This window comes from Armigeres subalbatus, chromosome 3 (assembly GCF_024139115.2).
Source record: "Armigeres subalbatus isolate Guangzhou_Male chromosome 3, GZ_Asu_2, whole genome shotgun sequence".
In the NCBI taxonomy this organism is placed as follows: domain Eukaryota; kingdom Metazoa; phylum Arthropoda; class Insecta; order Diptera; family Culicidae; genus Armigeres; species Armigeres subalbatus.
This window is the reverse complement of record NC_085141.1, coordinates 9728058-9753845: the sequence shown is the minus strand read 5'-3', so window position 1 is coordinate 9753845 and position 25788 is coordinate 9728058. Positions and strand designations below refer to the sequence as shown.

General features: G+C 41.8%; 2 protein-coding genes and 1 non-coding gene across 4 annotated transcripts in view; 2 read left to right on the top strand and 1 right to left on the bottom strand.

Moving 5' to 3' along the window:
* Positions 1-25788, bottom strand: part of LOC134226449 (hsp90 co-chaperone Cdc37) — a 395365-nt gene that overhangs the window by 253341 nt on the left and 116236 nt on the right. The gene's annotated exons all lie outside the window — the stretch shown is intronic.
* Positions 1-25788, top strand: part of LOC134226445 (FH2 domain-containing protein 1) — a 293104-nt gene that overhangs the window by 195364 nt on the left and 71952 nt on the right. For both annotated transcript variants that reach the window (XM_062707216.1, XM_062707215.1), the window contains exon 3: positions 25119-25391. In XM_062707216.1, the coding sequence (XP_062563200.1) occupies positions 25161-25391 (231 nt within the window). In that variant the 5' untranslated portion in view covers positions 25119-25160. The remainder of the gene's footprint in view (positions 1-25118; positions 25392-25788) is intronic.
* Positions 18565-18639, top strand: Trnaa-agc (transfer RNA alanine (anticodon AGC)). Its single transcript has one exon. It is a non-coding gene; the product is annotated as a tRNA-Ala (tRNA).

Below are 25788 nucleotides of genomic sequence, written 5' to 3'. Positions count from 1 at the left end.
AAGTCGGAATCGTGTTTGCTCACTAAATGGCAGGAACCGATTATCTAGTGGTCGATCTCGCTAGTGGCCGTTCTAGTTGTTTTGATTAAAGAATTATTAGAAAATTAGCTCCTAATCAAGTGTCCTTGGGGTCGTTGATTGGTTAGAGTTTGTTGCAAATCACAACATTCCGGTTTATACGATGTGCGAAATTCGCAATTTGCATGTCGCTATTTTCGACTCAAGTGCTGGTTGGGCGAATAAATAAACTAAAAGTTTCGCGACCGTTCAAGGCCACACGGATCAATATGGTGCTCCGCCGGTGATGCATGCGACGGAGAAGCAGCATCAAAGAGAGTTGCGCGAAGGAGGGATCTAACACCCAGCCCGGAAAATCGTGTCACTTCCATTACGGCAAATAACCGCATCGTGATCGTTTCATTAATGTTTGACTAAATGTTTGAATGGGCACAATGACAGCCAATAACTGCGTGCGGAATAAAATGAACGAGTGGCATATAAATACCAGCCAGTAGGAGAAATGAAGCCAATACGCTTCGTCTCTAAGCAATAAAGGCTGCTCAATGTTTTCAGAAATATGTTTACTTTAAGTGGAGATTTTTCCAGAGATTGAACATTAAATTAAAACGAATTTAAACGTTCACAAAAGAAATTTTACAAAATACGTTACATGTTACAATCAGGGTTCTTATTCACCTTGGTTACAATGTGATGTTTTACACAAAATTCGCATATATAATACAAATACGTTACAAATAAGAATTAGTACAATATTTAACAAAATAATTTGACATAAAAGTAAAACAGATAAATAGCGTTTTTTGTGTCTGGGAGCATTTTGATGCATCTTCCCCTACATTGATGCGGCAGCAACGCGACCATCGGCAGCAATGGTTCATAATAATAATAAATGAAAAAAAAAACTAAATTGAGAGGGTTGTAATTCAATCCCTTTTTGTCGAGCGCCACCTGCGGAGACAACGCGAGCAAACTGCTGCCGTTGGTTGGTTGCGACTATATATGTACGTACAGCCAAGTGCAGCCGTCCGGCTTTGCCTCAGCGACGATCCTCCCCCTGAACAGTGAAATAAGTCGTTGGAAATAGCGGCAAAAGAATTCTAGAAATTACTAATTTTTGATTCATTATTTTTGAAACAACAGGGATGATTCGATGTTTTCTGTACAAATTTTTAAACACCACACTTGCACACAATTATTCTCAAAATCATAATGTTCATTAGAGTTTTTTGGAATTTCCATCCCTTAGTGCGGTGCAATCGCGGCCGGCCCAACTTTAGCGATCGACTGATGGATATCTCTCTTTTGTATCCTACTCTGTCATGTTCTTGTTCCAGTTGCAATTATGGGCTGTCATAACCCTTGCTAACGTTCGTTTGGTTGTCCCATTTGAAGGCGTTCTTCGAAGACGACAACGACAGCGTGCGTTGAGGTGGTAGAGCGAATCTGTCAATGGGCCCATAAATACGATTGTAGCCGTTCTGCTTTTGGAGCGATGATTTATTACTTTTTTTGCAATCAATTACTTAACTGAAGGTTGGTACTGCGTTGTACAATGTGTTACTGCACATTTTGAGCTATCTGTTAATCGATATTGTATTAAAGCTACAATCATTTTGATTCTAGGATTGACAGCAGCTTCTATACCTTACTATACCTGAAAGTGATCAGAAGCTCGCTTGGTTTACAATATATGTATAATAGGGTGCCAATGAAAATGACATTTTCCAATTTCAAAAAAACGACATTGCTCACAAGTTTCATTACACCAAAATATGACCCCATGCAAAATCGAAGCTCAATCGAACATGATTTAGGGGTGCCTAAAATTCATCAAAGTTTTGAAATTTTTACCCATGAAAATTTTCCCAAGGGGGGACCAAAGGAAAAGTCGGAAATCAAGTTTTTGTTTTTGATGCCAAATGACCTAAAATGCATGAAACGTCCTCAAAAAAAAAATAATAATATAAAAAAATAATATTTAAAAAAAAATAATATTTTTTTTCTCTTGGAACATTTTTGGAACTTAGAAATTTTTTCAGATGATGAAAATTTTTTTCTTCAAATTTCAACACCGGACGGTACGCAAACGTTTTCGTAGGGATGTAAAATTTGAGCTAAATCGGACATGATTTAGGGGTGCTCAAAATTAATCAAAACTTTTTTTTTCTCATAAAGGGGAATCTTTTTTTTTGTTTTTTGATGCCAAAGGACTCAAAATGAATGAAACTTTGAGAATCAATTTTTTGAAAAATAATCGACTGTTTTGGGACTTCGAAAAAAATTCTTATGGCAAAAACAATTTTTCATCGAATTTAAAAACAGGACGTTACGCAAACATTTCATAAGGCCTAAAATATGCCCCTATGCTAAATTTGAGCTTCATCGGACATAATTTTGAGGTGCTCAAAATCTTTCTATCAAAATTTTGAGTTGTTTGTAGCTTGATATTTACGCGTTGTGTTTTGAATTCATGCGATACTACGTAATAATAAACGCGTAAAAATAAACCGCAGTGCAACAAATATTGCCACAAAAGTTTACAAAATTACAAGTTTTGAGCACCCCTTGCCAATATTTGCGTAACGTCCGGTTTTTTAAATTCGATGAAAAATTGTTTTCGCCATAAGAAATTTGATCAAAGTCCCAAAACAGTCGATTTTTTTTCAAAAAAATAATTCTCAAACATTCATGCGTTTTGAGTCCTTTGTCATCAAAAAACAAACAAAAATCCCCCTCGCCAGATTTTTTTTTTTAAATTTTGAGCACCCCTAAATCATGTCCGATTTAGCTCAAATTTTGCATAGGGGGATATTTTTGGCTGCGAAAACGTTTGCGTATCGCCCGGTGTTAAAATTCGATAAAAAAAATTACAAAAATGTTCTGAGAAAAAAATTGATTTTTTCCAACAAAAAAATGAAATAACGTAAGATCTCGACGTTTCATGCATTTTTAAGTCATTTGGCATCAAAAACAATTCGATTTTCAACTTTTCCTTTGGTCCCCCCTTGGAAAAATTCCAATACTTTGATGAATTCTAGGCACCTCTAAATAATGTCCGATTAAGCTCGAATTTTGCATGTGGTCATATTTTGGGGTAATGAAACTTGTGAGCAATGGCGTTTTTTGAAATTCGATGACAATTTTTTTCCCATACATCCCATTGGCACCCTAAGTATAAGAATGAAACTAAGACTTTATTAGCCATCTTAATTTATTTGATACTACACCCAACCAACATTTGGCAGGTTTTAATACAGTTATGTGTAATGTTGTAATCGTTTTAGACGATCATCCCAGATATGATGATTGTTGAAGTTTGTACACCCGGCTATCATGCCAGCCGAAGGCTTTTTCGACGTCCAGTAATGACATTGCCTAGGTTTAGGACATTGACTAGTTTCACAAGAGGTTAGTGACTCGTGTTAGTTGATAAACATTGAGGTGACTGCTCCGTGATTCAAACTGATCCTCGAATAAGATATTTTTTTGTTTAGCCGAGAAGAGACTTTTTGTGTAGGGATGACTTTTGCTGCATGCCAGGATGAAAGCACGAGCATGAGCATGATTGACCGCCCACGATTGCTACTCCGTTACTGCCAGGCCAGATGTGATTACACAGAGAACCAACAGATGATATTTGGGACTAACATCATCCTCAATGGGTAAAAACTAGTGAGCAAAAATTAAGCAATACCGGGCCGTGTGTCCTAATCCAGGTCATTTGAGGAATGGGTAGGAATGTTGACGTGATACTCGCTTTGATGGAATCCGACGAGTTATCTGCACTTTCACGAGAATTCACATATTGGACTACGGAGTGCCGTGTGTAACGTGTAGTTAGTTTGAACGCACAAAGTAAAGCATAATAATGCCGATCTCTGGATCATTCTTTGATTCCAAATGCGTTTGATCGCGCACTGATAAATTTAAATTTCAACTACACATGGCAGAACAAAATAACGCGGATCTCGAGATCGTTGAGCGCTTTCTAACGCATTAGATCGCGCACAAATCATTTTCTTTTCCATCGCACAACGCAGAACAAAACGAATCTCGAAATCATTCTGCCCTTCCCCAATACGTTCGATCGCACACTAATCATTTTCTTTTCGACCGCAAAAAGCAGAGCAAAACAACGCTGATCTCGAGATTGTTCTGCGCTTCCAAAACACGTTCGATCGCGCACTAATAATTTTTGTTTTTTTACCGCACAATTGACATTCAACCATACAATTAAGGCAAAACAAAGGGAGGGGGGATACCCCCATAAGTACGATAGGCATAACGACGATAGGTATAAGTACGTTAGGGATAATGGACGTTAGGCATAATGTACGTTTAGGCATAATGGACGTTAGGCATAAAATGACCCAAAGAACAGCCCATAACATGAAGAAGGTAGAATTATGCCTAACCTCCATTATGCCTAACGTACAATATGCTTAACGTTCTTATGTCTAACGTCCTTATGCCTAACGTCGTGGACCCGAACAAAGAACGCAGATCTCGAGATAGTTCTGCGGTTCTAAAACACAATCGATCTCGATAATCGGTAATTAGTTTTGAATAGTAGTGAGATTATTGTATATCTTGAAAAAAAATCCATGAATTATGGAACACGAGAACTATTTTAAATAAAATGAATTCGAGAAACCTACTAAGTTCATGTAATGAACAGACTATGGGACAAGCTGTGACAAGGGGGCCTAACTGACAAGGAGTGGAATTATCATACACGCAGGAAAAAAGTACGGTACAAACAAACATAGTTGAAGTAAATCAAAACAAAAGTTCAGTCTGTTCTAGCATATTGTTACACATGGTGCGAACAAAAACTATGGTTGAATCAAATATGCATTTTAAGTTGCTTCAACCATCGGAATATTTGAAGCAAACATAGATATTATTGTTGTTTTTGTTCGATCGCTAAAATATTTTCCAATCAATTCTTGCAATATTTACACTTTTCCCAGTGACAGGGCTGGTAGCGACCGAAGTCACTCAAAATAGTGACTTTAGTGACCAAAGCTGACGAAAAAAGGGACCAAATAGTGACTTTCAGTTGCAGAAAAAGTGACCAAATAGTGACTTCCAATTTCAGTTGCAAGTTCGATGAGACGAAATCAAGCGTTTTTGGGTTGAAGGAGAATAATTTTTCCGTTATTTGTGGCGGAAAACATCTTTTACTCACCACTCTTTTCTCTTACAACAAACTCAGAATATAAAGGAAAATCGTACACTTAATTATAACTTTTATCTACTCAGTGACCCTTCTAGCAGCACAATCCAGACCAATTTGGTTGCAGCAACTAAAATGTGACTAAATTCCGTTGTATGGAGGTTACAGTAACTTTTGTGCAACATGTGTGCTGCTCGGGACCGAGTAACATGTTGTAGAGTAGTTACGGTAACTTTTATGCAACCAAATTTGGTCACATTTGAGTTGCTGCAACCAAATCAGTGTGAGTTGTGCTCCTAGGGTAAGTAAAATTGTATTGCCCTCTCTTTTAACCCCACGGAAATTTTACTCAATACCAGTATAAAGCAGGACTACTCAAAACTATGAGTAGTCTTGCAAGCAAATCATGTTTTTAAGCCACTGGAAGTGAGCGGAATATGGTTATCACTCATAACACCTGTTTCTTTCCCGAAAATGATGTCTCGGCGAAAATCTACGTGAATGAGTACTCTTTTCTCTTTTGAATGAGTGAAAATTACGATCATTGGATTAACTGAACACCTACTTTAGAAAGATGCAGAGAATTCTACGATTAGTCACTGGTGCCACGGAAGTTTTTGGAATTTTTTATACAACAGGAATAACAGTACGGATCGTTTTGGTAGAAAACGAAACAAAAAATTATGAAGATTAATATACAACGAGCCTGGGATTGAACTCTCGATCATGCTCTCTGAACTTTTAAATACTTATTCCTACAAAATACGCAGATTTTTCGACTTGCTGAGCGTATTCATGAACGATTTTTGCTATGGATTTCGACAGCGCATGTAATCTTCAAAATTGGGGAGACTTGATCTCCTTTCTATGATATCTACTCAATAAATATTGTTTTAGAGCAAACCCTTCATTACATCTGTCCAATTACAAAAAATTGAAAACAAATTATATTTTCCTGAATTTTAACATCTTTAGGAGGAACAAAAAAGAGTCAATAATAGAGTAAATAAGGTTGTCAAGAAAAAAAAATTACTCTCCACATAACGATCATTTGTCTAGAGGATCTATTATAAAAATACGGTATAACAATACTACTTTAGTTCTTGGTTGGAGAAGCATGTCTCCCAAGGGGTCAAATCTCCCCACCTTCCCTTCCTGTATAGAAAGATTGAGTTTAAAATAACTTGAAATCGACAGGTCACCTGCTTGCATGACTGTATACCAATTTATAAATTGTAGCGAGTTAAATGGCTGGCGAAGTTTCAGAAAGATCATTTTTCCTAGACCGTAATTTCATTTCTGCCATGAACAAAGCATTATTCTATGGATACATAAATCTTGATAAAAAAATCTTGGTTTCAATAGTTTCAAAATAGTTGAAAATAGTGACTTTTTGCGAGAAAAAGTGACTTTAGTGACTTGAGGTCGAAAAAAGAGACTTTTTAGTGACTAGCCCGAAAAAAGTGACCAAGTCATTAAAAAGTGACCCGCTACCAGGCCTGTCAGTAAGAAGTGGGAAATAATTAGTCAGAAGTGAGACGTCTCACTTTTCACACCTCATTTCTTACTTTTCAAATGACCTATTCGGCTAAATGATCTGTTCGGCCAAATAACATATTCGGCCAAATGACTTTCGGCCAGATGGATTTCGGCCAAACAACCCTTACCCGTCAAAATTGACGTTCAGTTTGCTATAAGCGGTAATTAGTTCCATTTTGTCCTTAAGGAAAAAAGGCATGTTATAGAATCTGTCCCAAAGTTTACTGAACATTTGCTAATTGCGAAGTAGAGATTATGATTTAGTCAACATGCTTATTATTTTTGAAAATAAATTTTCAATATTTCAATTAATCCAAATTTCCAAATGATATCCAAATGGGTTCAGGACCACAAAAGACCAAAAAAAAGAATCCGTTCTATCTGTTAGTCACATGAACGAAATAGACTGCCTCTGCTGCGATGTCCCGCTGGCTTCCTGTAAACAAGCATTAGACTGGAACCCAGCGGGACATCGCAGCAGAGGCAGACCCAGAGGCTCATGGCGACGAAGCCTCAATAAAGAAATAAAAGAATGTCTGCATCATACGATGGTGTTATCTGTGAAATGGTCTCAGCACATTCTCGAGTAAAAGCTGTAACAAAATCTTTGTTAAGCGGTTTTTGCGGTTTTTGTTTTAAATGTTCGAAACATTACAAATGACTGCTTATAAAGTATTAAAATAAGGCGATACGTTAACCCTGGATTCAATTTGTGCGTCTTTCGCTTGTTTTACTATTCTCGTAATAATACGAATATGGCAGCGAACATGTCCCAGTTTGCATCACTCCAGTAGTGTATCCAATTTAGATTGCGACAGAAATTAATCACAATCTACAGCATTCCATTCTACGTAAAACATAAAGCCTTCTGTTCCTACTTAAGATGACACTATCTATAAACGCTGCTCTGCAATGTCGCCATTTGATTCAATTAAATTTTTAACACATTCGATTAGTGAACGCCCCACCAGACAATCAACGACGCTGGTTTTGTCACTTTGGCAGCTGCTTAATGTGTGCATCAACTCAGTCATCACTTTTAATGATCTCCCCGGATCCAGAAATATGTTTTATTGCTGTCATATCTACAGTCGCTGTTGCTACAGAGGATGATGACGCCACCGCGCCGACCGGTGCACGTATTTATTGTATTATATAGTCCGGGAAGTGGCAGACGTGTTTGTTCATCAATCAATCGCCACCATTGCATCCTGGATTGCAGCTCCGCCGCGGCGGAGACAGTGAGGCTAGAAAAAATATGAACCCATACCGAAAAATGAGGCACCCACAGTGGACACCGTGACCGGAAACATTGCAGCATTCGAAGATATCATACATATCATGATAGAAATTGGTTAACCATAATAAAAAGTTACAGCACCGCAAAAAAAATCATAAATATTAATTTTATACTCTAAAAATGCTTTAGGTTCTATAGAATACCCGCCACTGTAGAGTGTAGATTGTCGCCGTTATATTTGTTCGGAGGGCAGACTCGCGATTCATCTTTCAAACGACTGCGGCCTTGATGAACTTTTATTATTCGAAGAAATCTAACTCCTAGCTGCAGATGAAAGTGAAAACAGAAGAAAACGCTTCTCTTCAGTCTACACAGCGCCATCATAAGTGCTGGCTTTAATGCGTTTGATTACGACTCGTTGCATCTGGTGTGGGTAGATTGCTTCAATTTTATTGATCTCGAGTTCTCACTGGCTGAATGGTTCTCGTCTTCAGGCTTCATTTAATAGGGTAGTAGAAAATGATCTGAAGTGCATTCTTTAATGAGTCATTTCTTGGAGTTTTATTAGATTATTACCATTTTATGAGTGGATCCGTGGGGTAAGGAATATGATTTGTGATCGACCGTTGCTGAAAAGTGTGATCTTGCATTTGTCAGTTTATTGAGCGTTAGGTTGGAGCCTATCTGCGTGACCAAATTGGTAAAGTCGTGCCGTGAATTCAAAGGGCCACACCTCCCAGCTGAAGCATAAAACACCTTAGCCAACACATTGTTTGCATCTGAGCTCTCTCATCGAGCCATAAATTCCACTTCTTGTTTTAAAAACAAAAGCTTGCGCATGCATAATCCGCCGTAAAGCGGGCACTCACATGTCATTACGTTATCTAAATATTTCCTCTCAAGTGACCGGCCTCGGATGTAGAGGCGCAACAGTCATCTCGACCACAACCCACTGAGTTCGAAAGTAAGAGTATGCTCTATTACTATGCATTTTCGTGTCATACATTATATTTAGCCAAGACCCAAGCGGTAGGTGGTTCGGCTTGGGAAGCTGTAGCGGCCCTTCTTCCTCAAGAGTCGTGCGATTTTCCGTTGGGGCTGCCTGCAACCGTTGATATACGAACCAAGAATACGCGACGTGTGCAAACGTACATACAGATGGGAGCACACCTCTTCCTTGTAATCCAAACAAATAGTCAGCAGAGGTGCACTATAGCGAAGCCAATATTGCAGCAAAAGGCAACCGGTCAGAAGTGCGAACAGTTGACAACTTGTCCCTTCGTAGACTCGTCGTTTGGTGTTTGGGGCGTGCAATTCTCGTGCCAAGTGGACTCACGCACTTTGTTTACATAATGCATGCCCAGGTTGCACGCGGAAAAAGCAGTAGCGCATAATGAGGCCTGTAAATTTTTAGGGAAACATATGCACACGTGTCTCGTTACCGATTGGCGAGCGAACATGTCAAATGATTGTCTACCGGGTTTGGTGTTGTATAGAGTGGTTTCAAAGTGGCCCTTGCGCCATTACCAAGTAAAATATCTCGTGAACAATACAACGCTATACGGTCATGTTCACTTCAGAAGTTATATTAAACAGTAACGAGGCCAGATGGCAATTTTCGTTAGTTAATGAGATCCTCAAGAGAATACGATTTGGATGCGCCAATCAAATGGCAATTATATTTCAAATGTTTTCTACCCAATGAATTTGGTTAGCCTGCAATGAGTTTAATCTAGCCTAAACCTACATCCTGAAGAATTATAGAACCAACATGACATAAATTTCCATTTATAAACTCTTCTATTGCATGATTGGCGATTTAAGCTCTGGGCCGAGCGGAATGGAGAAGTAATATCGGCTTAAACCTGGCGATGTGAAGGAAAAAAAGGAAGAAGTTGATTCGCTTTCCAATTTACTGCAATGAAGCCATATTCGATTTTTGCATGGGAAACTTTTGCTAGTAGCTCAAGGTTGAAGACTGAAGATAATTTCAAGTTCACTCTGACGCTAAAATATAATACCGCTTCATTCCAAAATGGGTTCGTTACATTTCAACTTTGAAGCAACTTCGTTGAAATATATTTCAAAATTGCATCATGATTGCTGCTAGTTGTCATGGTTTCATTGAAATTTCTTATATGTATCAGCTTAATCGTAGAAAATGAAAATGATTCGGATCACTACCAAACATGATAAATAAAAGAAAGAGCCCCTGAAGCTTTAACGTCAACAATGTCTGTCAAATCTCTTGTAGGGATGATCTTCACATTGCAAAAGCAACTTACCTAAGCCTTCAAAACTAAGATATTAAGCAGCAGCAAACCCAAGCCCATATATTTAACAATTTACATTCCTGTCATTGGTGTAAGTAGAAGTTGTTGAACACGACCTGTACAAGTGTAGTTCCATCCAAAAAAGAAATCTGCCTTTCGTTCCCTCCCTAACTCTGCCCCAACAACGGTGGTTTTGATGACAGCGAGGCAATTCGCTCGTTCATTCAATGACTAACGCTACCTACAATTTTGTAACGAGATTACTTTGACACCTACACGGCAAAGGTCTGGTGCTGGGTGTGTAACCCTAAGCTTCTGGTCCGGGCTCGGCCGTGTGCCCGAGAAGAGAGATCGCCTCTCGAGGGAGTTGTAGAAGCATACATTATGGATGCAAGTATGGTAGGTACCTAATCGATTGTCGGCGGTTACTGAGGCGATGAAAGGGTGTTGTATGTACACAGATCACGCACCTACAAACAACGACCATGCGCGATCAAAGAAGCGCTCGCCCGCTCGGTCGTTCAAGGGAGGCATTTTTTGTGCATACGATCAGCGACAATCAATGGCCCCAGCAGTAGCTACTTGCAACTAATAATCGAACAAGTGAACAACGGTACAGCTACCATTACAGTAATGTCTTTGGGTAGTAATCTAAGCATATTAGCATTATCATTCTGGTAAAGCAGCAGACGGAGAGATGTGAAATAGACTTAAGTATTTTTTTTAGTGGGAACTTTGAGTTAAGACAGTTTTGAAAATTTGGTTTTTGCGCGTTTTCCATTATTTACAACCTTCCTTATTAATTAGCTAATAGCATTTTTTTCAGACTTATGATAGAAAATATATATGTTATTGAGTTTTGGCACAGTATTATACTTTCTCCACCCGATTGAAGCGATTTGGATAGGAATAGTGGAATCGCCAACTTCCTATTGTTAACATCTCGTGGATAAAGGGCGGGCTCTTCTCCCCATCTATTGGGTCAATCTGAGAAACGAGGGCTAGATTATATTATTGTATGTACGAACTTTCTTCTGGAAGGAGATTCTCTATTCATCCCGTGGATTCGCATAAGTGTCTCTGCTTATGGAACCACCCCACCCATTTTTGGCCCTTCATACAGGAGTTTGATGAAATCTCTTCTCCCCATCTATTGGGTCAATCTGGGAAACGAGGGCTAGATTATATTATTGTATGTATGAACTTTCTTCTGGAAGGAGATTCTCTATTCATCCCGTGGATTCGCATAAGTGTCTCTGCTTATGGAACCACCCCACCCATTTTGGCCCTTCATACAGGAGTTTGATGAAATACAAACAGTAGTATAATCATGATCAAATCGTTTCTCAGATATGACCAGTGCTATCGGCAGGTGCCTTGCTACAATAGATGGTAGTCATCATCATCATCATCATCAGTATTTTACTTTCTCCAACACATTGTATTTGAAATCGTGTTGCGTTTAATTAATAGAACCTTCATTAAGCAATTTGTGGTATTGGATGTTGCGAAAAGGTAAAATCTTTGACAGCTGCCGCAGGCAAGTTTATTTTTTCTTCAGAATTCATGTTACTAGAGTTAATTGTCAGCACTTATGATTTGCTCTAGAAAACTGCACAAGTAAACAAGGTTAAAATACTTCAAACTTCCATTTACTGCCGCTATATTCACTTATGTATCTATAGATACGTATTTCGTTTTCTACTTGAAAACTTCTTCAGTGTTTTGTTATCGCGCAAGTAAACTTGAAATGGTGCTTGGGTCTGCATACTAAACTAAAAACATGCACTTCTAAATTATGTGGGCCATTCAAAATTTTGAGGACCCTAAAGTGATTAGAAAAAAATGTGCCAGCGCGGGACAAAACAATTAAGATCCTTGTTCATATTTAGACAAAAAAATTGCATTTTTATTGAACTTATTCATATTGGTTACATGGTACAGTGTTGCGATTTCGTGCGCTCGTTTAGAATCAAGCTTCAACCGCTAGACAAGAATAAACTTACAGCAGTTTCAGTGTACTAAAATGTTGACTGCGCCATTTTGCGCCGGAACAAGTTTCACGATTCTAAAACAGCCCTAGAAAAAAACACATTTTCTCAAATAATTTTTCAATTTTAAGAGATAGAGCTTCGCAACTTTGTAGAAGGTGGTAAAAGTGCCTGAAACATAGAAAAACTAGTTATGCTCAAAAAACTGATTTAAGGAACTTTCCACAGAAAACGACACATATCTCGTACTATATAAGCCATAGGTATGGGGTGTCTTCGGAAAAGTGGCTTGAAATACTTACTTACTTTACTTATGGATCCTGTACACCTCCGGTGGTGCGAAGGGCCGACTTGAAAGATCTCCATCCTGAGCGTTGCCCGGCTATCGCTTTAACATGTTGCCAGGTTAGATTGGACTTCTTTTATTTCTTTATTGAGGCTTCGCCGCCATGAACCTCTGGGTCTGCCTCTGCTGCGATGTCCCGCTGGGTTCCAGTCTAATGCTTGTTTACAGATTTCGTTTCCGCCCCTACGTAGAGTGTGGCCGACCCAGCCCCACTTCCGATCCCGAGTTTCTGTTGCTATCGGCCTCTGGTGACAACGACGATGGAGCTCGTTGTTTGAGATCCAGTTGTGAGGCCACCAGGCCCGAATTATATACCGCAGGCATCTGTTAATGAACACCTGCAGCCGTTGAGTGTTCTCCACTGATACACGCCATTTTTCGCTCGCGTATAACAGCACAGATTTCACGTTAGAGTTGAAAATTCGTATTTTGGTGCGTTCACTTATCTGCCTGTTTTTCCAGATATTTCTTAAACTCGCAAAGGCAGTCCTTGCTTTCTTGATCCGTGCGCCTATGTCGATCTTGGTACCGCCGTCTGACGCCATTTGGCTACCAAGACATTGGAAGGTTTCAACATTCTCCACTGGTTGCCCGGCTACTGTGAAACTGGAAGGAGTCACCGTGTTTACATCCAACGATTTGGTTTTGTTGACGGACCCCATTGTGCAGCACTCTACACGAAAAGGCCTCGTACTGTGCTTCGATGAGGCCGATGATTTTCTCAGGAACCCCCTTGCGTCTCAGGGCGCCCTACATATTCTCGTGATTGAGACGGTCGAAAGCTTTTTCGTAGTCAATGAATACCAAGTAAAGGGACTCTTGGAATTCGTTGACCTGCTCCAGAATGATGCGGAGCGTGACAATATGGTCCACACAGGATCTTCCGGCACGGAATCCGGCTTACTGCCGCCGGAGAGTCGCATCGATCTTCTCCTGAATCCGGGCTAGAATAATTTTGCACAGAACTTTGAGAACGGTACACAGCAACATAATGCCTCGCCAGTTTTCGCATACAGTCAGGTCACCCTTTTTGGGCACCTTCACTAAGATACCTTGCATCCAGTCGACCGGGAAAGTTGCGGTGTCCCAGATATCAGCTTTGAGCATCTCGGCTGATATGCGGTCGACCCCTGGGTCTTTATTCGATTTCATGCTTTGGATGGCTGTTTGAATCTCTAGCAGTGATGGAGCTTCGGTATTGACGCGTGTTATACGTCGGATCCTAGGCAGATCATGCCGAGGTGGTGATGGCCTGGCTGGCACTTAAAAAGTTGTTCGAAGTGCTCGAACCAGCGTTTCAGCTGGTCAGTTGCGGTCAATAACTGATCATTCGCGTCTTTCACAGGCATCATTGCATTCATCTTCGCCTCGCTTAAGCGTCGTGAGATATCGTAGAGGAGGCGAATGTCCCCGTTTGCGGCGGCTCTCTCTCCTTCGTCGGCCAGAGAGTCTGCCCACGCTCGCTTGTCCCGTCGATATGAGCGTTTTACTTTCTTCTCAAGAGCCGCGCATCGTTGACGGGCCAAGACTTTGACTCCTCTGGTTGTCGATCGCTCTATCGCGGCTTTGGCTTCTCTTCGCTCCTCTATCTTCCTCCAGGTCTCATCGGTGATCCATTGTTTTCTCTGGGTGCGTAGTTCACCCAGATTGTTCTCGCTGGTGGCGATGAAGGCATTCTTGATGGCGGTCCATTGGTCTTCCACGCTGCCACCTTCCGGAATATCTGCAGCACGCGTCTCCAGTTCTTCAACGAAGGACCGTTTCACCGTGGCATCTTCCAGTCGGCGTGTGTTGAATCGTCGTCCAACTCTTTCCTCCTGCCGACGAATCCGCGCAATGCGCAGGCGTATATCGGCACTACGTTTATTCCATACATCAAGAAGGCTCCGTTTCCATTTTCGACTGATGCAGATGTGGTCGATTTGATTTTCTGTAAAGCCGTCACGGGAGACCCACGTGACCTTGTGAACCGGTCGATGAGGGAAGAGCGATCCCCCGATCACCATGTCGTTATTACTACAAAATTTTGCGAACAGCTCTCCGTTTTCGCTCATTTCTCCGAGACAATGGCGTCCCATAATGCGCTCATGGTTCGAGTTGTCGGATACGATCTTCGCATTGAAGTCGCCCAAACAGATCTTGATATCACCCTTCGGAATTCTATCTACGACGGCATTGAGTTGACTGTAGAAGTTCTCTTTGTCTTGCAGATCGGCAGCATCGGTTGGAGCATAACATTGGATTATAGTAAGGTTTCGGACCCGTGTTCTAAATCTGGCAACGATTATCCTTTCACTTATAGGTTCCCACTTCATAAGCGCAGAGTGTGCCTGAGCGCTTAGTAGGAAGCCAACTCCGCGATGCCGGGGAGCGTGTTCACCTCGTACACCAGAGTATAGCAGAACTTGTCCCGACGGCGTTCTGTGTTCTCCAAAGTTTGGCCAACGGACTTCACTCAGTCCCAGGATCTCAAGCTTCATGCGGCGTGCCTCATTGGCAAGTTGTGCCAATTTACTCTGCTGGGCTAGGGTTAAAACGTTCCATGTTCCTATTCGTGTCCGTTGTTTCGCGCTAAGAGTCGTCGCCGTAAAATCAGTCCGTATTCTTCCATTATCGGATTCTCGAACAAATTGATGTTTCGGGAACAGTAGGTTGTTGGCCCAAGATTCCCTATCCACCGGGATGGGGCTGACATCTTAGGTATAGCTTCCGGAGAATAGCATTTCATACTCAGCCGCTGGATGCCAGAACAGACGCTGTTGGAGCCGCACCTCCTTGGTGGACAGACGCTCGATCAGTCGGGTCAAATTTGTTTAAAGTCCCACCCAACACCAGGACTAGGCTAGTGCGCTTTGAGCGGCACACGGTCGCTTTGATAGGGCCTGCTTGGGGACACATGCAGCTTTTTATAGAAGTTCAACAGAGCACACTGTTGAACCCCACCACATCCCACATGATGTCAGAAGGACAACAGTGCCCAGGCTGCACTACCAGGTAAGTACGCAACCCTTAGCTGGCGGTCAATTGTCATCAGAAGACCCGTGGAAGCGTGAGTATTGGAACTTGTGAGGACCAGAGCTATGTTAGGCGCCCCTTCCCGGATGTCAACTCACCATTTCGCAGCGGCTTGAAATACCATCCGCTACAACTTTCCCGAAGACACTAGGCTCATATCTGGTTTCGATGGATAAGCAAAATTTTCATATCACTTTAAGGTGGATTAATCATTTCACAGATTTTCTCAAAAGAAGGTGCTTTTCATATCTGACGTCTTATCCAAATCAACTACAGCGGAAAAATCAACGATGCTATTAAAAAAAGCGCACGAAAACGGCAAATGAAATGCGGGCAGCAGGGACTATGTCCAAGGGCTTGACGATCCCTCCCCAGGCCATCTGCTAGTTGTGGGGCTTGCCTAGGATCTGATGGGGTTTGACAGTGGGCCCTGTTAAATTCCTATAAAAAGCTGCATGTATCCGCAAGTAGGCCCCACCAAAGCGACAGTGTGCCGCTCAAAGCGCACAAGCCCAAGTCCTGGTGTTAAGTGGGACGCCCTCCGACGAGACAGGAGGTTTGCGCAGGCCCAATAAGCCGCCTGGAAAACCAATAATTACGAATAGATAATGCGACTCGATATAATCGGCAAAGACCTAGGCGACGAATAAAGGATCACGATTCCCGAGCAACACACTTGTCATAGATGAGTTTCTTTGACTCATATATGACCAAATCTGGTCACACAAAGGTTGTTGCAACCAAATCAGTTAGATGTGTGCTACTAGGGTTGGAAGCTTGGAACATGGAACTGCAACCCGCTAGGTTTCGCAGGTTGCGACAGGATGATCTACGATGGCGTGACGCTGCAGGAGATTTGCTGGACAGGACATCAAGTGTGGACATCATAGTGCTGGGTAATATGCGCCATCGTGTGATTGGGTGTCAGTCAATCAACGCAAGGATGTGCAAGCTTAGAATTAAAGGCCGTTTCTTCACCTATAGCATCATTAACGTGCACTGCCCACACGAAGGGAGACCAGACGACGATAAAGAAGCGTTATAAACGCAGCTGAAGCAAACATACGATGGATACGATGCATAAACTTCGCAGCCTTCCGCGGAATGGTAGTCCTTCTTTCCCCGCAAACATGTCTACAAAGCCACATGGAGATCACCTAGCCAAGAAACGGAAAACCAAATCTATCACGTTCTAATCGACGGTAAATTCTTCTCCGACGTCACGAACGTCCGCACTTACCGCAGTGCGAATATTGAATCCGACCACTACCTCGTTGCAGTATGCCTGCGCTCAAAACTCTCGACGGTGTACAACACGCGTTGAAGTCGGACGCTGCGGCTTAACATTGGTCGGCTACAAGACGGTAGACTAGCCCAAGAATACGCGCAGCAGCTGGAAGTGGCGCTCCCAACGGAAGAGCAGCTAGGCGCAGCGTCTCTTGAAGATGGCTGGAGAGATATTCGATCCGCCATTGGTAGCACCGCAACCGCTGCACTTGGCATGGTGCCCCGGATCAGAGAAACGACTGGTATGACGGCGAATGTGAGCAGTTAGTAGGTAGAAGCGAAGAATGCAGCATGGACGAGATTGCTGCAATACCGCACGAGGGCGAACATGGCACGACAAAAACGGGCGCGGAACAGACAAAACTCGATTTTCCGGAGGAAAAAGCGCCAGCAGGAAGATCGAGACCGTGAAGAGACGGAGCAACTGTACCGCGCTAATAGCACACGAAAGTTCTATGAGAAGTTAAACCGTTCACGTAAGGGCCCTGTGCCACAGCCTGATACGTGTAAGGACATAAACGGGAACCTTCTTACGAACAAGCGTGAGGTGATCCAAAGGTGGCGGCAGCACTACGAAAAACACCTGAATGGCGATGTGGCAGACGAAGATGGCGATATAGTGGTGGACCTGGGAGAACGCGAGCAGGACATAATTCTACCGGCTCCGGATCTTCAGGAAATCCAGGAGAAGAGTGGCCGGCTGAAGAACAACAAATCCCACGGTGGAGGCACTGGCTAGAGCGCTGCACTGGGTCATTACCAAGATTTGGGAGGAGAAAGTTTTGCTGCTGGAGTGGATAGAAAGTGTCGTGTGTCCCATCTACAAAAAGGGCGATAAGCTGGATTGTAGCAACTACCGCGCAATCACATTGCTGAACGCCGCCTACAAAGTACTCTCCCTAATTTTATGCCGTCGACTAGCACCAAGGGAGTTCGTGGGGCAGTACCAGGCGGATTTTATGGGCGAACGCCCCACCATGGATCAGGTGTTCGCCATTCGCCAAGTACTGCAGAAATGCCGCGAATACAACGTGCCCACACATCATCTATTCATCGACTTCAAAGCCGCATATGATACAATCGATCGGGACCAGCTATGGCAGCTAATGCACGAAAACGGATTTCCGGATAAACTGATACGGTTGATCAAAGCGACGATGGATCGAGTGATGTGCGTAGTTCGAATTTCAGGGGCATTCTCGAGTTACGGCATGGTGATGGTCTTTCGTGTCTGCTATTGAACATCGCTTTGAAGGGGTGATACGAAGAGCAGGGATTAACACGAGTGGTACAATTTTCAATAAGTCCGTCCAGCTATTTTGGCTTCGCCGACGACATAGATATTATGGCACGTAACTTTGAGAAGATGTAGGAAGCCTACATCAGACTGAAGAGGGAAACTAAGCGGATCGGACTAGTCATCAACACGTCGAAGACGCCGCACCTAACTGACTACCTAACTGACAATCTACAAAACGCTCATTAGACCGGTAGTCCTCTACGGACACGAGACCTGGACGATGCTCGTGGAGGACCAACGCGCATTTGGAGTTTTCGAAAGGAAAGTGCTTCGTACCACCTATGGTGGGGTGCAGATGTCGGTTTGTGGATGTTTTCGGTTTGTGGATCTCGGGCTCATTCAGTAGCCGCTATGTTGCAAAGGCCGACGAAGATCCTTCGTAGCTTAGTTGGTTAAAAGCACCAGTCTAGCGTACTGAGGATCATGGGTTCGAGTCCCATCGAAGGAACCTACACTACAACACATGTTTTAAATCAAAATCTTCCACATAATGTACATACACTACCCGCCAAAAGTATGGAAGCGCAAAAATAAGTATTGCAACACCTGCTTTGAATATTGCAACACTCCGAAAAGTTTAGCATCACTCCGGAACTAACATATTCGTGAAGATTTATCGTTGGATCCTTTACATTTAGAATGGTGGAAACTTCTACAAAATTTATCACGGCGATAAGTGCATTGCGAAAGAGGACAATTTAGCTCTTTGGAGTGCCCTGGCCACCAGGTAGACCGCGGATTATCCGGATTCTAAACCACGTGTGAAGTAACCGCTTAATACATCTATTCATTCTAGCGACATGCCAAATGTTCATCATCTTTCGTAATCGCAATATGACAGAAAAATCAATGCTGATTGACGCTTGCTTGACCCTTGGCGTCCTCCCAGTGAACCTCCGGGAGTTTCGAAACATCCGGTAAAGTGGTTAAATTTTGAAATTCGTCACAGAAAGCTGCGACTTTTTCAAAGCCGATTGTGGCAGAATTATCAGAGCAAAGTCAATGCAAGCATCACTTATTGACCCCAGATGGCCTCCCAGTGGTCCACCGCAAATTCCGGAACATCCGATGAAGTGGTTAATTTTAAAAACTCGCTCCAGGAAGCTACGACTTTTTCTAAACGGTTTGAGGGAGCATTGCCAGAGAAAAATCAATGCAAGCATCACTAATTGATCCCAAGTGGCCTCGTATTGTTCCTCCGGAAGATCCGGGACATCCGGTGAAGTGGCCAATTCTTGAATCTCGTCCTTAAAAGCTGCGACTTTTTCTAAGCCGATTGTGGTAAAATTGTAGGAATTCCTCCGGAAGTCCTTCTAGGAATTCTTGCGAAAGACTTTCCAGGAATTCCTTCGGAAGACCTCCCAGGAATTCCAGGAATTCATTCGGAAGTTCTTCCAGGAATTCCTTCGGAAGTTCCTCCAGGAATTCCTTCGGAAGTTCCTCCAGGAATTCCTTCGGAAGTTCCTCCAGGAATTCCTTCGGAAGTTCCTCCAGGAATTCCTTCGAAAGTTCCTCCAGGAATTCCTTCGGAAGTTCCTCCAGGAATTCCTTCGGAAGTTCCTCCAGGAATTCCTTCGGAAGTTCCTCCAGGAATTCCTTCGGAAGTTCCTCCAGGAATTCCTTCGGAAGTTCCTCCAGGAATTCCTTCGGAAGTTCCTCCAGGAATTCCTTCCGAAGTTCCTCCAGGAATTCCTTCGGAAGTTCATCCTGGAATTCCTTCGGAAGTTCCTCCAGGAATTATTTCGGAAGTTCCTCCAGGAATTCCTTCGGAAGTTCCTCCAGGAATTCCTTCGGAAGTTCCTCCAGGAATTCCTTCGGAAGTTCCTCCAGGAATTCCTTCGGAAGTTCCTCCAGGAATTCCTTCGGAAGTTCCTCCAGGAATTCCTTCGGAAGTTCCTCCAGGAATTCCTTCGGAAGTTCCTCCAGGAATTCCTTCGGAAGCTCTTCCAGAAATTCCGCAGGAAGCTCCTCCAGAAATTCATTCGGAAGTTCCTCCAGAAATCCTTTCCATGAATTTTTCCGGAAGATCCTTCACCTTCCAAGACTGCTTCCGAAAGTTTCTCCAGGAATTCCTCAAGAAGTTCCTCTAGGAATTCCTCAAGAAATTTTCCGGATTTCCTCCAGAAAATTCCTTAAGAAGTTCTTCCATGAACTACTCAAGAATTTCCTCCAGGAATACCTCCGGGAGTTTTTCAGGAAGTGTACCGGAAGTTTCTCCAGGAATTCCTCCAAATGTTTTTCCGTCCGTTCTTCCAAGAAATCCCCTTGAAATTTTTTGCAGGAATTCCTCCGGAAATTCCACTGAAGTCCGAAAATTCCACTAGGACCTACTCCAGAAATCCCCCAAAATATCTACATAAATTACTTTGAGAACTATACAGAAATTTCCTCTGAATTCGTTTCTAAATACACATGGAATTCTTTTAAGCCCACCTATCTCCGATCTCCGATATTTTTTCCTGAAATTTCGCATTCGGCATTCCGCCAGAAAACCGTTTGGAATTTTTTTAGAAGTTCTTTCAGGAATTCCCGAGAAATCACCCAGAAAACCGTTCACGATTTATTTTCAGGAAATACTCTTGCAATATTATAAAGAAGTTAACCTGAAAATACTCCCAGAAATGCTCCCACTTTTTCTTCCACAAGGAGGGGCTTGTATTCCACAAGGAATTCTGCCAAAAAATGACCAGGAATTTCTGCGGAAATTACGTGGAGAATTGTTCCAGATATCCCTTTATAGATTCGTTTCGAAATTCCCCCAAAAATTTCTCAAGGTATTCTCAAGAAAAATCCAGGAATAGCTCCGGGAAATTCCCCTTCCAGAAAGATTTTACGATAAGATTTTTATGCGAATATCTGAAGAAGTTCCAAAAAGAATTCATAACGAAATTCCTGAAGGATTTTTTTAACAACGTTCTTAAGAAATTCTCGAAGATATTCCTGATTTGAATCTGAAGAAATTTTTACAAAATTGTTTGAAATAATTTTGGGTGATTCCGATTTATAAACTATATCGGAAATGAGATTATATTCTGCATCATTAGAAGTGGAAAAATGTCATATGAACATGGTGGAAAATATGTATTTCTGACAGGAGTTAGACGAAACTGGAAAACTGAACTTGACTTTACTGTTAATGCTCTTTTGGAAAAAAGTTCGAAATCCATAATCCTACTGCCTACAATAGCCATCGGCGTTGTGAAAAATATTTGGACGTGGTAAATTTTCAAAAAATTCATTTTGATGGTGGCGGCGCACAGGTCTATTCCTGAGGACCACTCAGTGAAATTTTGCTGTCATATTGCTACATCTAACTTACGAGGGAGAATTACTAAGACGAATTTAAAAAAAATGGACCACTTAACCGAATGTTCCAGAACTTCTAGAGGACCATCCGAGAAGAACGGCTGGTTGTTATATTGAATTAGCTCTGACATTTTTACAACAAGCGATTTTCAGAATGTTGCAGCTTTCTGAGTTGAATTACAGAAATTTACCACTTCTCCGGATATTCTAAAGCTCCCGGAGGATTACTAGGTGGCCACCAGGCGTCAATGGGAGAAGCTCGCATTGATTTAACTCTGGCATTACTATTACAGTCAAACCTCTATGAGTTGATGTTCTATGACTCGATATCGGCTCATGGAGGCAAAATATGCCATATTGAAAAAAATATTCTGGGTTACTGTGATGGTCCCTTCAAACAGATTTTCAATGATTCTCTATTCCACGTCTCGATATTTAAACGAGTCTTCATTATCGACTCATTGAGGTTTGCCTGTACAAACGGTATAGGAAAAATCGCAGTTTTCTGGGATATGTACATTATAAAACCATTAAATATGACCACTTCATTGGATTATCCACTGGTCACTGAGTGGTGCTTGCATTGATTTTGCTCTCACAATGCTACCACAGACGTTTTAGAAAAACTCGCAGCTTGCTGGGACGTAATTTAAAAATTGACCACTTTACCGGATGTTCCGGATCTTCCGGAAGAACACTGGGAGACCACTTAAGGTCAATTAGTGATGCTTGCTCTGATTTTTCTCTGACAATGCTTCCACAAACCGTTTAGAAAAAATCGCAGCTTTCTGGGACGAATTTAAATAATTGGCCACTTTACCGGATGTTCCGGATGTTCCGGATCTTCCGAAGAAATACTGGGAGACCACCTGGGGTCAATTAGTAATGCTTGGATTGATTTTTCTCTGACAATGCTTCCACCAACCGTTTATAAAAAATCGCAGCGTTTTGGGACGAATTTAAATAATTGACCACTTTACCGAATATTCTGGATCTTCCGGAGGAATACTGGGAGACCACCTGGGATCAATTAGTTATGCTTTCATTGATTTTTCTCTCACAATGCCTCTACAAACCGTTTAGAAAAAATCGCAGCTTTCTGGGACGAATATTAATAATTGACCACTTTACCGGATGTACCGGAACTCCCGGAGAATCAGTGGGAGGCTACCACTAACTGGTCAAGTAAACGTCAGTCAGCATTGATTTTCCTGTCATATTGCGATTACGAAAGATGATGAAAACCGCATCTCGCTGGAATGAATGCATTTATTAAATTGTGACTTCACACGTGTTCCAGAATCCGGAGCATCCGGATGTCCCCCCGGTGGCCAAGGCACCCAGGGAGCTAAATTGACGTCCGGTCTAATGCACTTATCGTCGTGAACAATTTTGTTGAAGGTCCCATTATTCTAAATGGAAAAGATCCGATGGGAATATGGGAGTTCTGAAGTGATGCTAAACTTTTTTGGGGGTGTTGCAATACTCAAAGTAGGTGTTGCAATACTTATTTTTGCGCTTCCATACTTTTGACGGGTAGTGTATTCTTATCTGAATTTTTAGAACAATGTAAATTAATGATCATGTTGAGTGCAAATACCCAAAATATAGGCAATTAACTTTGATTGAACTAAAAAATAATGGCAAAATTTTCCACAAAAAAAAAATTTTTCTAATAAAAATAAACTTTCCAATCTTCTTAAGTATGGTCAATAGGGGCTCAAATTAGCATGGAAAAAACTTTTTTCAATTTTTTTGATGGGCCGCCCTCTTATTCGGTTCAATTTGATGCCCTGATGCTCTGGACAAAATTTCAGCCAAATCGATCAACGTTTGGGCGGTGCTAAACTCGTTGGAAGTTTATATGCAAAAATGTATGCAGAAATATCTAAAAACAGTTATTTGCAGCTAGACAGCACAATCTACGATGAAGAACTATGATACTCATTCAGATCTTGTAGAATTTAATACAGAATGTTATGCTGAAAATCGCGAAATGATTAGTGTTTGCCCGGCGAAGTTATTAGCTTTCCACTGAAGTGGGGTTTGAGCAAATTTCGTTTCTTTTACCTTTGAAAAGAAATAAATTCACCAATACAACAGTCCAGTAAAATGCTAATATCTTTGCCTAACAAACTCGAATCTTCTCGCAGTTTTCAGCATAACATTCTATGGTTCTTGATCGTAAATTGTGCCGTCCAACTGCGAATCACTGTTTTTCGATGTTTCTGCATACATTTTTCTTCCAACGAGTTTAGCACCGCCCAAACGTTGACCGATTTGGCTGAAATTTTGTCCAGAGCATCAGGGCATCAAATATGATCGAACAAGAGGGCGGCCCATCAAAAAAATTGAAAAAGTGTTTTTTGAGCCACCCTAATGGTCAACTACGAGACATTGAAGAAGGCCTTACTGTTGGCATCAAAATACGTATCGGTCAAGATTACAACATGGTGGAATTGATTGGAATAGAACTTATGATAGATTTTCTTTTCATTTGCTGCATTTCTATGTTTGAAGTATCCTAAAAAACAATAAATTGTAAAAGTTTTTGTTCTGCTAACTTGTTTTCGGAAGCTAATTTATACTGAAAACATTCCTCATTGTTTTCTTAGTAAACGCTCAGTTAACATTCACTTATAATAAATCTGAAAGTACACCGAAAACACAAAGGCACACTCAAACTTTTAACAAGTTCCAGTGATTTTTATTAAAATTGTAAGGCTTGACTCAACTTTATTGTTACTCTTCACATTGTTATAAATTACATTTCCCGTATAAAACAATTAAGCGCCTCAAAGCTGCAATGTTTCATGACAAAACGATGTCAATTATATTCGCACTATCTCAAATCCTGCCTATCATGTATTGACCACAGCAAAACAAGCCGACATCTGAACAAATAAACTAGCAATTATTGATGTCAGCTCTAGTAACGATGAATATCTTTTGATACTCCGAAAGAGCTCCAACCGTGTAGCGAACAACGGCAACAACAGCATACATAAGAGGGGACGCACGGACATCGGTCGCACGCGGCACTCGACTAGTAGTGGTACAAATCGGTGCAAAAAATCTGATACGCGATGGTCACTTCACTTGGAATACACAACTCATCGCTACGCTGCTGGGAGTTGCTGATTCTTATCTACCTACATATACACACCATTGCTTGAATCGATGTCAAGTGGCCAAGATCACACAGTGGTGTGTTTTTCTTACTTACGTGATTTGTTTGATGTGTTACATATCCTTGGACCCACGAATACCGCAACGGTTTGTTGAATGTAAAAAGATGATTACCCACGTTTCCCTGACACTGGCCGCATCACCTGCCTATTTTAATATTTTGAGGTAGCTCACACGGTCAATCGCTGTAACATCGAACCAAAAATGCTCCATTTTTCATCAATCCTAGTTACGACTCTGGTTTTGATCTATGATTCAAGCTTGTTAGAAAGATATCATTCATTCAATCTCACCCGCGGCCTTTCACTAGTTTACTGGCCCATTGATGTCTACCAGCGATCGAGTCTAGCAGTCTACCGCGGCCGGTACAAATGTTTGTTTTGCCACCACCAATAATAATATTTTTGTTGTTTTGCTTTCCTTCTGACACAGATTCCTGCCGAACGAACACGATTCGCGCAAAGAGGCAGCAACATGACAAACGACAGCACCAAAGGCACCACCGCCGGAAAGGCCGGCAAAATGGACTCCCGTACCGGGCTGGAGTACATAGTCGAGAACAGCGACTACGTCAACAAGCTGGGCCTGGCGCTGGACACAAGCAACGCCACGGTGAAAAAGCAAGTGTTCGAGCTGCTATCGGCACTGTGCGCCTACAGCTCCGGTGGATACAAGCGGGCAATCGAAACGCTAGAGTATTACAAGGTATGAAATATTAGTTGTGGAAATGGAACACCTAACAAATTATTACCCTATATAACATGGAAGAACAACCAATCCTAGATGTGTTCACGTAGTTCATGTCATGTTTTGATGTACATAATATGATATGAAATAGATAACGATAATAGAACATATAATTCTAATGACACTACAGCCAAATTTCCTCGGCTGCGAAATAAGAGTAAGACCCTATCGTTCTGAAAGGAAATTGATTGACCTACAAGGCAAACATTAAATCCCATGATATACAAAGGCATGCCATATACGCAAATGGTAAAGATAGCTAATAAACCTCGTAATTTAATCTTATAACGATCGACATGATCAAACTAATGTGACCAATCGAATTTCCCCATCAGCGATCCAGCAACACTAACCG